This window comes from Sus scrofa, chromosome 10 (genome assembly GCF_054392235.1).
Source record: "Sus scrofa isolate SSC_HxYL_T2T_F1_AM1 chromosome 10, Sscrofa_HxYL_maternal_Yorkshire_Landrace_v2.0, whole genome shotgun sequence".
In the NCBI taxonomy this organism is placed as follows: domain Eukaryota; kingdom Metazoa; phylum Chordata; class Mammalia; order Artiodactyla; family Suidae; genus Sus; species Sus scrofa.
Genome location: NC_139392.1, coordinates 95,827,435 through 95,840,486, shown reverse-complemented (window position 1 = coordinate 95,840,486; position 13,052 = coordinate 95,827,435). Strand labels below are relative to the sequence as shown.

The 13,052-nt window shown below is 57.4% G+C and overlaps 1 protein-coding gene across 10 annotated transcripts in view; it reads right to left on the bottom strand.

Moving 5' to 3' along the window:
- Positions 1-1,366: 1,366 nt before the first annotated feature.
- Positions 1,367-13,052, bottom strand: part of DIP2C (disco interacting protein 2 homolog C) — a 380,657-nt gene continuing 368,971 nt past the window's right edge. For all 10 annotated transcript variants that reach the window (XM_084980632.1, XM_084980628.1, XM_021065077.2 and 7 more), the window contains 5 exons: positions 10,037-10,094; positions 8,952-9,026; positions 6,982-7,156; positions 5,634-5,757; positions 1,367-4,009 (listed from right to left, as the gene is read on the bottom strand). In XM_084980632.1, coding sequence (XP_084836758.1) covers positions 3,757-4,009; positions 5,634-5,757; positions 6,982-7,156; positions 8,952-9,026; positions 10,037-10,094 — 685 coding nt within the window. In that variant the 3' untranslated portion in view covers positions 1,367-3,756. The remainder of the gene's footprint in view (positions 4,010-5,633; positions 5,758-6,981; positions 7,157-8,951; positions 9,027-10,036; positions 10,095-13,052) is intronic.

The window sequence follows — 13,052 nt, the reverse complement described above, 5'->3', positions numbered from 1 at the left end:
CGCTTCCTGCTCTGCGCCCCGCGGGCAGAGGCCACACCTGCAGGACGGCCAGGCCTTTGCCACCCGTCCCTCCACCCTCCCGTGGGCCCCACACAGGGTGGGAAGTGAAGGAAGTGGGGGGAGGGCGCTTTCCTGACTCGAACCCCACCTCCGAGGGGCCAGAGGTGACAGGGATGAGCGGGGCGGGCACGGGCTGTGGGAGGGAGGGAGGAGCCCAGGGGGCGCGGATCTGCGCACCCTCCCACGGCCGGCCGCCCCTGCGAGAGCACCGCCCGGGGCCGACTCTCTTGCTGAGGTGCCCTGTGGGTCTCGTGCCGCCGGGTTACCTTGCTCACAGCGGCCGTGATGCCCGCCTGGCACCCACCGCGCCCGCCAGCCCGAAAATAAAGGGCTGGCCCATCAGTAGGGCCCAGAGGTGTGGGTTCTGCTGAGACAACGCTGAAGGTGGGGGCTGCGAGTCCCGGAAGGTGATAAGGAACAGACCTTCTCTCCTCCGAAGCAGGGTCACCACCGCCCCCGAGGTGGGCAGGCCGCTGAGCCGGGGCACTGAGGTCGGTGAGATGCGGGGTGATCAACCAGCCAGGCCACCAAACTCCTGGCTGCGCCCCAAGACCTCGGCTGCGTGCTGGAGGGAGCAGGACACGGCAACCCCGCAACCCCGCAGGAACGGCACACACGCTGCCCAAAGCTCCGCGGGCAGAGGGTGGCTCTGGGTGGGCCGTGTTCCACGCCGCCCAAGCACTCAGTCCCGCCAGCCGCCCGCTTTCACCCCAGTGAGTGTGGGACCGTAGCCAGGGCGTCAGGGACAACAACTCCCTGACACCGAGGCACTCAGGTCAGGCCTGGTGATCCGTGTGCGGAATTTGAATTTTACTGATTTTCACGTGTACAAAAATTACTTTTATAACCACGAGCTGGAGGTCAGTGAACCCGTACTGCCTTCCAAACAGTGCAGCCAAGACAAAAGAAAGCCAGCTGGGGCTGGGGAGTCAGCGAGCCCTTCACCCTGACATAAAGGCTTCTGGCCAAGGAGCAACAAAGGGTAGGTGCACACAGGACTCACACTCCTTGTCCCTAAAAGTTACCAATAATCTGTACACTTGGAGCAAAATGTGAACAAATATATTTAGATATATTTAAAAGAATTAAAAAAAAAAACATTTCACAAAACATTTGTTGCCATAGGAATTTTCAGCAAGAAATGCCCACATCAAAATTTAAACATTGTTCAAAGTATGATTATCTGTACTGATAAGTAAAGCGACAAATTACGTAAACAGAGTCGGATACACTCCTGGTAGGAGCCGCTTCCTTCCTGGGACAGAAGCTCCCCCACTTCTCCAGGGGACCAATTAAGAAACGGCTATTTTCAGAGCAACAAAAATAAAAGCTTTTATTTGTTCATTTGAATATAAAACAGGCGTTATCACAGATGTACAAAGCTTACTGGTGGTTTAACATACGAGAAGGTTGCCGTCCTTTGCACATAAAAATTTTGTTTGAAACCGTGATTGGCTGAGCACATGAATTTCTCTAACCAGTCACCGACTCTATGAATAACGCTGTAGCATCGACTGGCAACAGGGACTGTCTCCCTGGGTAAAGTGTCAAGCAGGATTAAATAGATAATAATAAACAAGCACCATGAGGAAGCCGCCCTGTCTGGTTGGTCTGAGCCTCAGTGATCACTGCCTACCCTCCTTTGTGCAAGCTGACCACACGTTCTGTCTGACTCCAAAAGCACAAGGTCACAAGACAGACACTGGTTACATCCTAACACATCCAGTTTCTAGTACAGAAGGATCCTCCTTTATTGCTAAACGGGTGGTACCTACTGTCTCTTTTCCTTTTCCTTGCATCACAGAACCTGGATCCCAACCCGGAGCCCCCTGGACCTCGATGCTGACACAGGACGTCCCCGAGGCCTCGCAATGGCACCAACAACCTCACGCCACCTCGGTGGGCCTCCGGATCACCTGCAGTTGTGAGTCTGACCCGAAACCTTAACCCCCCCTTACAGAAGGTGGGCGTGGGACAGTGTCTTTCCTGTGAGTGGTGGGGACCCCCCGGGAAGCAGAAGACCGCAGCAACGTGTATCTGAAGCGTGTAGAGGAAGAGTCATACACAGCAGTGAAGTCAAACAATATTTTAAAAATCAATGACTTGTGAGATGAAGAACGTACCCCACATGCAGACAACTTAAAAAAATACACCCCTTCAGACTGTACCAGCAATTAGCCTTGGATCTCCGAAGTCACACAAACTCTCTCGATGCGAAGGCCTCACTGCCAGCCCGGAGCAACGGCAGACAAGGCCACCTCACAGGAAGGTCTGTCTCTCCAGCAACCATCTCCGTCGTGCAGACCTAGCCTCAGGACCCCGCAGGGCCACACCGGGGCCAGTGCAACGTGAATCTCGCGTGGACAAGGTAATACCTCTTCTAGGCTGGACACAGACGGGCTGACGTGACCCAGGAGTGTGCGAGGAGCTCTGAAAATCGGAAGGCGTGTGAGGCGGCGGCGGGGGCGGCGGCGGCAGCAGCAGCAGCAGCAAGAGGCGGAAATCGGAGGTGTGTCGCGGCAGGAGGCCGGGGACAGTATCCGGGGCTTCCCGCTCCAGCCGGGGCTCTGTCGTCTGGGAGGCCACCTCCTGCTGAGGGTCTTCCGTGAAAGCCGTCCGAGGGAGTTGACACGACCTGCTGCAAACGACCAGAGAACAACACGCCTTTCCACACCGGGGACAGAGAAGGTGACGCGAACAAAAACGATGAAAACACTGCAAGGACTTCTTCGGCCACCTGCCCCCCAGGCCTGGCTGCGCGGTGGCCCCGAGCAGAGGGAAGCGTGCACACTGAGCCCCGATCCACCACCTCCGAGAGGCGCCAACCTCGCTCGCCGGTCTCCGGTTCTGGAAGAAGCGATCAGACAGACGGGGCTGCTGGCGATCCGGGCGCTCGCGTCAGCAAAGAGGGCGAGAGTCTCTTATGTGCAGTGCAGTGGAGGGGACATGCAAGTGACAGGGTCTGCGTTTTCGACTTTAAAATCTCCTTTGTTCTTAGTGAATTTCTATGTCATATATATATATAGTTGTTGTGATGCTATCCACGCAAGATAATACAACACTTTTATATTAGCAAACATTACAAGACTTTAATATTCTTGAATGTTTTCTCTGTTATACTTCTAAAGAGATCAAAATAAATTAAACGTTTTGTACATAATTACATATGAAGTTAACTTATTTTATCTTTTTAGTTTAGTACAAAGATATTTGCAAGGTAATTGCCGAAATACACCTTATTTATAATTTCTTCTCGTTCTATGCTAACTTCAAAGGCCGTGTATGAGCCTGTTTCTTCAGCACACTCTGACAGAGAAAGCTGCTAAAATCTAACTGGAAGGTTTTCTCGTACCTCAGCAAACGTCCCTAAAAGGATGAGATCTAGCAATGGCTTAAATCAGTAGCAGGTCCATGTCATTAGGACTTCATGACACATTAAAACAGAGAAAACAATTCTTTGTCACACTACATAAACTGCTTAAAAGAACCCACCTGGAGGGCAGATATTTCTTTTAATCGCTATTTTGGCTTAACAAAATACCACATGTACGAAGAAAGCACTTATTATCCAATAATTCAAAAAAAAGAAAGAAAAGGAAGTTTTCGAAATGGGCTTTTCCGACAAACTGAAGGCAGGCACGCAAAGTCCTTCTGAGCACACGTCGCATCTCTGGGCCGCCCGAGCCGCCCGCGGGCCTACATGTTGTAGGCCACGTAGATGGGGTCCAGCTGGTCGGCCAGGAAGCCGTCGCGCAGGTGCATGCGCTGCTTCTCGCCCCGGGAGTTGATGGGGATGACGCCGATGTCCACCACCACCACCACGCCCACCACCAGGTAGTGCTCCTCCAGCACCACGTTGGTGACCAGGGGCACCAGGTCCAGGGCTTCCTGCTCGGACCCGTCCAGCTCCACCACCACCACCAGCAGGTTGGTCCAGGTGAACACGGCGCTGGAAGAGAGGCGTCGCTGAAGGGCGGGGCTTGTCCGCGGGGCTCCTCGCGGCCCCCACGGCCCCGCTGCCTGCTCTGCGAGGCGCTCCTCCCCCACCCGGGGGACCTGCAGGGGCCCCCCCAGCTGCTCGCCCAGCACCCCCCCGCCCCCGTCCTGGGAACTGCCCAGGCCCCTACGGGCGGAATCCGTCCAGCCCCTGGGCTTAGGCCGGCCTGCAGCCTGGTCGCTGGGGCACCAAGGGCGCTGGCGCTGTCCTGACGTGTCTCTGCCACCAGGGCCATGACAGATGTGTGGAGAGGAGCTGCCAGCCCCTGGCCCACTGCCCCTGTGCTCCAGCCATGCCGGGGTCAGGTCACCGGGCGGTAAGCTGCAGACACGGGCCGGCCAACGTCCTGAGTTTAGGACGAGGACAGCACAGGACACCTCACCCGTGGGGTGGTCCTGGAGCGGGGGAGGCTGCCAGGGGATGCTGTCCGCCCGTCTGTGGGAGCCTCCAGCGCTTCTCCTGACCCTGTGGCCGTCTCGCCAAGACCCTTGACCCTCATCGCCCCCGCTGGGGAGCCTCGTGGAGGCCGGGCCGCTGGCATGTGCTTTCTCTCACAGACACAGAGAAGGTTCCAGCTCCGCTGTGAGGCGGGGGTGTTGGGGGAAATTCACTATCGTTTCCTAACAGTGAGAAGACGCATGTTTTGCTCAGCACAGCCAGTGCGCACACGGAGACGGGCTTCCTGCAGGGTTTGGCTCTGGGACGAGCGGTGCCCCTGAGGGAACACGGAACTGCTGCCGCCATCCCAGGCCAGGCCCCTGGGTGCCCACGCGGGAGCTCTCCGGGCACCGCGGCACTGGAGGGCAGGACGGGGCTGGCCAGGCTCTGGGGGACAGTCACACCTTCTCCCTCTGCACCAAGGACCTGGCGGGGGCGCCCGGGCAGCCAGAGGTGAGGAGGAGGGAAGGTAAGAGAGCAGAAGCCCAGGGAACAAGCCGGGGCCTCCCTGTCCTCCTGGGGCCATGAAGCAGAGGCAAAGGGAGCCCTCACAGCATCGAAGGCCAAGGCCCCTGCCCTGAGGGCAGCTGGGATGGGGGACTGGTCACCACAGCCCAGAGACACCGTGAGCCTGGCCCCGCATGGAGCCTCAGGCCTTCCCACGGGCGCACTGGGTTCCCACCTCCACTCAGACAGGCCCAGGCACCTGCGCAGTCCCTTCCCTCCATTGCTCTTTTTTTTTTCTTTTTTTTTTTTTTGACTTATTGCCTTTTCTAGGGCCGCTCCTGCGGCACATGGAGGTTCCCAGGCTAGGGGTCTAATCGGAGCTGTAGCCACCGGCCTACACCACAGCCACAGCAAGGCGGGATCCAAACCGCGTCTGCACCTACACCACAGCTCACAGCAACGCCGGATCCTTAACCCACTGAGCCAGGACAGGGATCAAACCCGCAACCTCATGGTTCCCAGTTGGATTCGTTAACCACTGCGCCACGACGGGAACTCCCGTCACACTTTCTTAGCAGAAAACCCATCAGTGCCAACGGGGCCTCCGGGCAGCCCCGCCCAGCCGAGTGGCCGCCACGCTCAGGACAGCCCGGCTCTGCGCCCCCCGCCCCGGGCGCCCGGCCGTCCTCACCACTCCGTGACGCTCTTGTGTGCTCTGATGACCGAGGTCTCGATGTCTATTGGGTGGTACCTCATGCCTCGCAGCTCCATGGCCTCGTCCAGGGCCCCCACCACGTAGAGGGCGTCGTGGCGCTCTGTACGGAACGGAAACCGCGTGAGCTTCACGGCAAGCCACTTAAAAATAAAACAGCTTAGTGCTACCCCTGCAGGTGAAAGAGATGCAGAGTCAGGCTGGCTGAGCTAAGGGTGCCCTCGCCTCTCCACCAGGAACCTCTGCAGCCTGAGGCGCGGGGGGCGGGGGCAGCGAAGGTGCTGCCTCTGCTGTGCTGGCTGCACCGGCGTCCCCCTGCCCCCCAGCCCTCAGCCATCGCAGGGGTCTCGTGCTTCGCGACCGCCTGTCCAAGCGGGAAAAGACCTCGGAGCACAGGAGAAGGCGCGCGGAGACACAGCTCCTTAGCCCACGTAAGTGAAGTTCACGCCCCGCGGTAGGGTAGCCCTGGGCTGTGCCAACTGCAGTCCGCCCCCTTCCCTCACAACCAAGACGTCTTTGGTCTTCAGGGCAGGATCGGGGTGAGGCTGAGAGAGACGACTGACGTCAAATGCCGGAAACGAGACCCTTTCCCGGTTAAGTCAGAGGAGATGGAGCAGTCACGTGCTGGTCTGACCGTGGCTGCCGTGCGGGCCCCCCCGCCCCCCAGCTCTGCCGGCCGGCACCTGCCCCGCCTCCCGGGAGGTCTGAGTATCGCCAACCCTGGTTCTTCCAGGATCTCGAGACGGCACCCCAGAGAAAACAGTCCACGAGTTTCCCAAACTGAAAATGCAAGGCCAGAATATGTTTGTATTTTCTCCCTGAATCCATGCTGGTTTGGCCAGGTTAGCGCAGCTCCGCCAGGCGGTGGGTGAGGGCACCTGGCAGACTTTTAGACACTCATCTCCCGGGGTCTGGCAGGATGTCACCCAGACACCTCAGGCCCCATCCCTGCGAAATACCCCAAATCCTGCCCCTGCAGGAGGCTTCCAGAATCAGTCAAGACTTGAGGAGAAGGCAGGTTCTGCGTAACAGCCCGCCAGGCGCCAGTCCCTCTGAGCTGCTGCTCCCCTCGGGCGCCAGCCTGCTGAGGGCCAGGGCAGAGGCAGCGGGACTAGCACCGCACCCACCCCACCCCCACCCCCAGTTTCAAATGCGCTCCTGGCTCCGGGCACGGGCCCGGGCCGTGCTCACCCTGAGCTGGCTCCCTCCCTCTCGGCTGTCTCCAGGCAGGCCCACAGCAAGCCCGCGGGCACACATCCTCCCGGGCCTGGGGCCGCACACCCCAGACAGTGTCCAGGGTCTGGGGACCTGGCGCCTGGGCTCTCACCTCCATTTGCGTCAGTGAGTTCAGTTCTCCGCAGGAACCCCAAGTAGCCCGTCCGAGCCCAGACTGTCTGTGTGTCTCCAAAACTTAATCTCGAGCTGAAGTGATCCGACTGGAGGGACTCATCTCCGTAAATGGTGAAATAACCGCTGGCGTTGTGGGCGCTGTGAACCCAGATCTGTTAGGAAGCAAAACACACCTGGACAGGTGAACTGGAGACATCTCCAGAGCAGAAGCAGTTTCCATTTCAACAGATTCTACTCCACATGGTCGAAACTGCCCTTGGGCTGCAAAAGCAAGACGGTTCAGGCTTCTGGGGAGACGCAGATGCTGCCAAGTTTACTGAAACAAAGGCAGGACAGCAAGCTCATGGCTGAGCAAAAACAAAAGCCTTTGCCTAATGAAAATTCTAATAATTAGGTGGATTGAGGGCTTTTAAAACAAACACACCAAATGAACAGAGCTGTATGAGTTTCCTTATATTTATTTAAATATACTGGTTGTTTCTAAAAGGGGATCTGGAAAACAATAAAAAGTTTTCTGATTTATTTTCCCTTTTCACTTAGTTTGCATACTTTTGGGAATATACTATAATAATACAAAGCAAAACAAACTCTAGGAGAGAAAGTCATTATAACATCAACAAATGGGGAACAAAGATGCCTGATGTGGTACCTGGGAAAACGGGGAGAGAGGCCTATGGAGCAGCCCTGGGCCTGTGAGTGGGCTGAGCTGGCCTGGACCAGGCAGAGGCGCCACCACGTGCAAAAACCTGAGACCCAGAGGGCTCGGGGTCTAGACCACACCTGCTGCGGAGCCGACAGAGGAGGAGAGCACGGGGTCTCACACGATAACACAGCTCTCAGGTCGGAGTCAGACCCCCCCACCCCCCAACAAGTTCTCCCAGGAGCCGGAGGCGGCAGGCGCCACATCCCCAGTTTTTTCCTACGGATGTATTTAAAGGAAATTCCTTTTTTTTTTTTTTTTTTTTTTTTTGTCTTTTTAGGGCTGCACCTAGGGCACATGGAGGCTCCCACGCTGGGGGTCCAATCAGAGTTGTAGCGCCGGCCTACACCACAGCCACGGCAACGTGAGATCCGAGCCGCATCGGCAACACCTTCCTTAACCCACCGAGCCAGGCCAGGGATCAAACCTACAACCTCACAGATGTCAGCTGGGTTCATTAACTGCTGAGCCACGAGGGGAGCTCCCTAGGGAAGCCCTAAATTACGAGTGTAGAGAATTCTATCACTCTGCTTCACACAGTGTGGAGGAGGGGCCAAAACAGCCCAAGAAGGAAGAGGGTTGAGACTCTTGTCCTCACCACTTTTCACACCTTCCAGGGGCCACACCAGGAGGCGGTGGGGCTGGCGTTCCAGGCACGCGACAGCCACAGCAGCATTCTGTGTGCGGTTGGAATAGGTCTGAGTGAGGGGCAAGCGGACCACACAGCGGGCGGCAAGGCAAGAAGGTCCCTGTGGCCAGGAGGGCCCACTGATCGTCCTCGGGGCAGAAAACGGAGGAAGGCAGATGGGAGGAGTGAATCCCGCGAGGACCGGGGAGGGCGGAGGCTGACACCCCTGGCGGCGAGCAGGGTCGGGCCGCAGGAGCCACAGCTGCCCTGGGCAGGGCGGGGTGGGGCAGGGTGGCGGAGGAGCAGGTGACTTCCTGACCAACCACTGCTGCGCCCCAGCCCTCCTGCTACTGCTCCAGCTGCGGCTACGACTCTGGGTTTCCCTCCACTCGCCTGTGCGTTCCGTCCTGTTCCTGTCAAGGCTGCGTCGCCAGAAGGCAGGCACGTGGGAAATGACCAGGAGCTGAGAGGAAGGCAGGCGACGGGGCCACACACATTCTGCTTTCACTTTCTCACACCTGGCGGGGGATCTCTCATAGTCCCTTAAGGAAACCCCACCCCGGAACCCTGAACGTCCCTGCACACCCCGCGCCCCAGGCGTGAGTCGCCTGGAACTCACCTCACCCAGGTGCGAGTCTCCCAAGGGTCCTTTCGTTTCTGGGTTGGCGATTATGATCCGAACCCCCGGAAGGATCTGTGTGAACAAGAGCAGTCTCGTCAGTGGACAGACAGGCAGGTGCTCCCCTATCAGCCTCGCTCTCGCCTGCCGGGTCTCCTGTCTGAAAGGGTTTAGAAAGCGGACGGCTTGCAATCAAAATCACACACCTCAGCATGATGTGCTCACAGCAGACACTTAGGTTTAACTGTAACTATCACCATGACAGAGCCTGTGTTCACGCGATCCTGACGTTGAGAACCCGAGCCAAACGTGATAAATGACACGACGTAGCAAGCCCCGCGCTGGCCCCACTCCTCCTGCGGGCAGGCGCCGGCTCTGGCGCCGGGCCCACACAGGGCATCTCCTTAGACGTGCCCTCGATTCCTCCACCGAGAGCACACGAGGAAGCACGAGCTGAGTCTGGAGCTCAGAGCGCGATCCACCGCGGCTCGGCTCGCTGGGGCCCCTTGGCGGGGCCCCTGACGGGATGCCTCGGCCCCCTCGGGCGGACGGGCTGCGCCCCGCGGGGAGGGCAGGGAGCACCCACCTGACGGCCCGCGCGGGGTCACGGGGACACCGACCGTGCGGGTGCTTGCAGAATCACGGCCAGTAGGGAAGGGATCTGACTTGCACGCCAGTCCTGTGAACAACCAACCCGCGTGCCAGGAACGAGGGGTCTGCCACGGCCGAAGCAAGCAACGCGCCGGCTTCCCGCCGGCCCAGGGCTGTCAGAGCTTCCGAGGCAGCCGGAGCGGAAAAAGCCGCTTTAGACCCTGAGGTGCCCTTGGGAAAGGAGGCCGGGCAGCGCAGAACGAGGCCGAGGGTCCCGGGTCCCCTGGCGGTTTCTTTTACACGCAGGAAAAAGCCCAGCTAATTCACTGAAGACACTGCCCTTCTGAATTTCTGGGCTCGGGGCCCAAACCAGCCCTGCCACATAACAGCCAAGGAGCTTTTGGAGAAACAGTCCACCCTGGGTTACACGCTGCACGCCCACCCCCGGAGACTCGTGCTGCTCCGAAAGGGCGTCGCTTTCCTTCAGCGCCTACCTTTCCTGATTCCATCAGGGGCAGGCTGTGAGGCGATCCTCTTTCTACCAGACGGACTCTGCAGAGACAAAGGGAAGGGGTCACTGCTTTCCGCCCGGAGGGTCCCTTCCTCCATGCTCAGCACTCGGTCAATGCCTGGCAGTCTGATGAGGACGCGGGTTCTGCCGTGGGCATCCTCTAAGGCAAGACGATCTAGAAATCAGAGCAAAGGCGGCGCCAGCAGGGCGCAGGTGCACTCTGGCAGGAAGTGATGTTCCACGGTTTCAGTGGTGAGGGGTCAGGGCAGCACTTGCAGAAAAAGGGAAGCCTAAGAGGTCAGAGCTCTCCTGACAGAGCTGCTGCCACCCGGTCCTGGAGCACTCACAGCCCGGCTGCTGGAGACCACGGCCAGGGCCTCAGATGCGACAGGACAGAATCTGCCTCCTACACTGGAGCCCAGGAAGGAGCGGGCTGGCCAGTTCAGGCAGCAAAAGCTCCTCTCAGAAAAGAAGCCCTTGGGAGTTCCCGTGTGGCTCGGCGCATCAAGGACCTGGCATTTCATTGCCACGGCTCGGGTTACTGTTGTGGCGCAGGCTTGATCCCTGTCTCAGGAACTTCCGCACACTGTGGGCGTGGCCAAAAAAAGAAAAGCTCTTTTAACTTAAAAACTATGCTCTGGTGATTTTCTCTGGAGAGCAGTGGTGCCAGTCCCTCCCAGCCGTGTCACTCTATTTTTGGTCCCCAGGACGGCTTTGCATCTCTGCCACATTACTCTGAGACTGTGATGCTGGTCACTCATCTACAGGCAATTTTTACTGCGAGGAAACGGTGTGAGGGCGAACCTGCTGGAACGTTTGACAGGACAGCCAGGAGGGCGCCGGCCGGGGGTGGACTGGAGGGCGCAGGGGGTTGGCACGCTCACCACCGTGACCCACTCCGTGTCAGCACAGATGTGCCCAAAACTCATCAGGGAAGGACCCTGAGAGTCACGGCTCAGTGGGGCTCCTCTGCAGCCTCTGCTCGGGTCACCCAGAGAGGGTCCGGGGCAGTGTCAGCAAGACAAGGTGCCGACAGAGGGGGGCTGGTGGGACTGCAGGGTGGGCAGGGTCCTGGGGGGCAGGCCTCGGATCCAGGGCTCCCTGCAAAAGCTCCGAGCACTCAGCAGCTGAAAAGCTTTCACTTTTAGGGAAAGGCCGTCTTGCAGCCATGTGGGCTTTGGTGTGGGGTCTCGTGCTGCTGCAGACAGAAGTGGCTGAGGAGATCCTTGGAGGTGGAAGGACTCGTGGAGCAATGCGGGAGCATTTCATGCCCACTGGGCCGATGCTGTGGGAAGGCCCTGATGCTGACGCAGGAGATGGGGCTATCCAAGAAAACCAGCGCCTCTCACACTACTTAAAGCCTCGCAACACAGCACCCCCTCTGGCTGCATTTGGCTTTACTGCCCTCCGCAGATGCTGCGTTTTTTCAAATTGACGGTGTGCAGCAACCCTGCCTCAAGCGAGACTATTGCGGCCATTTTCCCAACAGCATTTGGTCACTTCACGTCTCTGTCACATTTTGGTAGTGATTCTTGCAACGCTTCCAGTTTTTCGTAACTCCTACATGCACGTGTTATGGTGATCTCTTGGCAGTGACCTCTGAAGTCACTATTGTAACTGTCTTGGGTGCCACGAAGCTGCCCATGTAGGATGATGAGCTCGATCAGCAGGTGCTGTGTGCGGACCGCTCCACGGACTGGCCGTTGCTCCTCCTCTTCCTGCCCCTGAGACACAACGGTACTGAAATTAAGCCGGTTGATGACCCTGCAGTCACCTTCGTGTTCAAGTGACATTCTTCTCAAGTAAAGGTCACACATTTCTCACTTTACATAAAAAGCTGGAAATGACTAAGCTTGCTAGGGAAGGCATGTGGAAAGCCGAGGTAAGCTGAAAGCTAGGTCTGTGGCACCAGAGAGTTAGCCAAGTTGTAGATGCTAAGGAAAAGTTCTCGAAGGAAATTAAAAGTGAACACGCAAATGAGGAGGAAGCAACACGCTTTACTGCTGATATGGAGAATGTTTTACTGTCTGCTTAGAAGATCAAAGCAACCACAACAACTCCCTTAAGCGAAAAGCTAATCCCGAGTAAGGCCCTATGTGTCCAGTCTGCGAAGGCTGAGAGGGGAGGAAGCTGCAGAAGCAGCTCTGAGGCTGGCAGAGGTTGGTTCATGAGGTTTAAGGAAGAAGCTGTTTCCGTAACATGAACGTGCCAAGCGAAGCAGTAAGTGCTGCTGCAGAAGCGGCCACGAGGCATCTAGAAGATCTAGCGACGGTCGTCCCTGAAGGTGGCTACACTGAACGACACACTTTCAACGCAGATGGAAGGGCTTCCCTAGAAGAAATGTCATCTAGGACTTTTACAGCCGGTGAGGAGAAGTCAATGCCTGGCTTGGGAGGGCAGGCTGACTCTCTTGCTAGGGGCTCATGCAACCAAGGCCAATGCTCGTTTCCCATTCCGGCAACCCCAGGGCCCAGAAGGACCCTCAAGCCGCGCTGCCTGTGCCCGATGACTGGGGCCACGAAGCCCGGATGACGGCATATCTGTGTACAAAATGGTTTACGGAGTATGTTCCACCTGCTGTTGAGACCTGGTGCTCGGAAAAAACGATTCCTTTCAAAATACTACTGCTCCCTGACAAGGCACCCGGTCTTCCAAGAGCTCGCTGGAGAAGAACAAGGAGATGAAAGTTGCCTCCATGCCTGCGAGCCCAGTATCTGTTCTACAGTCCATGGATCAGGGAGTAAACTGGATTTTCGATCGTTATTTAAAAAAGCATCTCATAGGGCTATATAGCTGCTATGGACAGTTAATTCCTCTGACGGACGTGGGCAAAGACAACTGACAGCTTTCTGGAAAGGATTTACCATTCTAGATGCCATTAGGAACATTTGTGATTCACAGGAAGAGGTCAACATATCAACACTAACAGGAGTTTGGAAGAAGTGGATCCCAACCCTCACGGATGACTTCGAGGGGTTCCAGACTTCCATGGAGGAAGC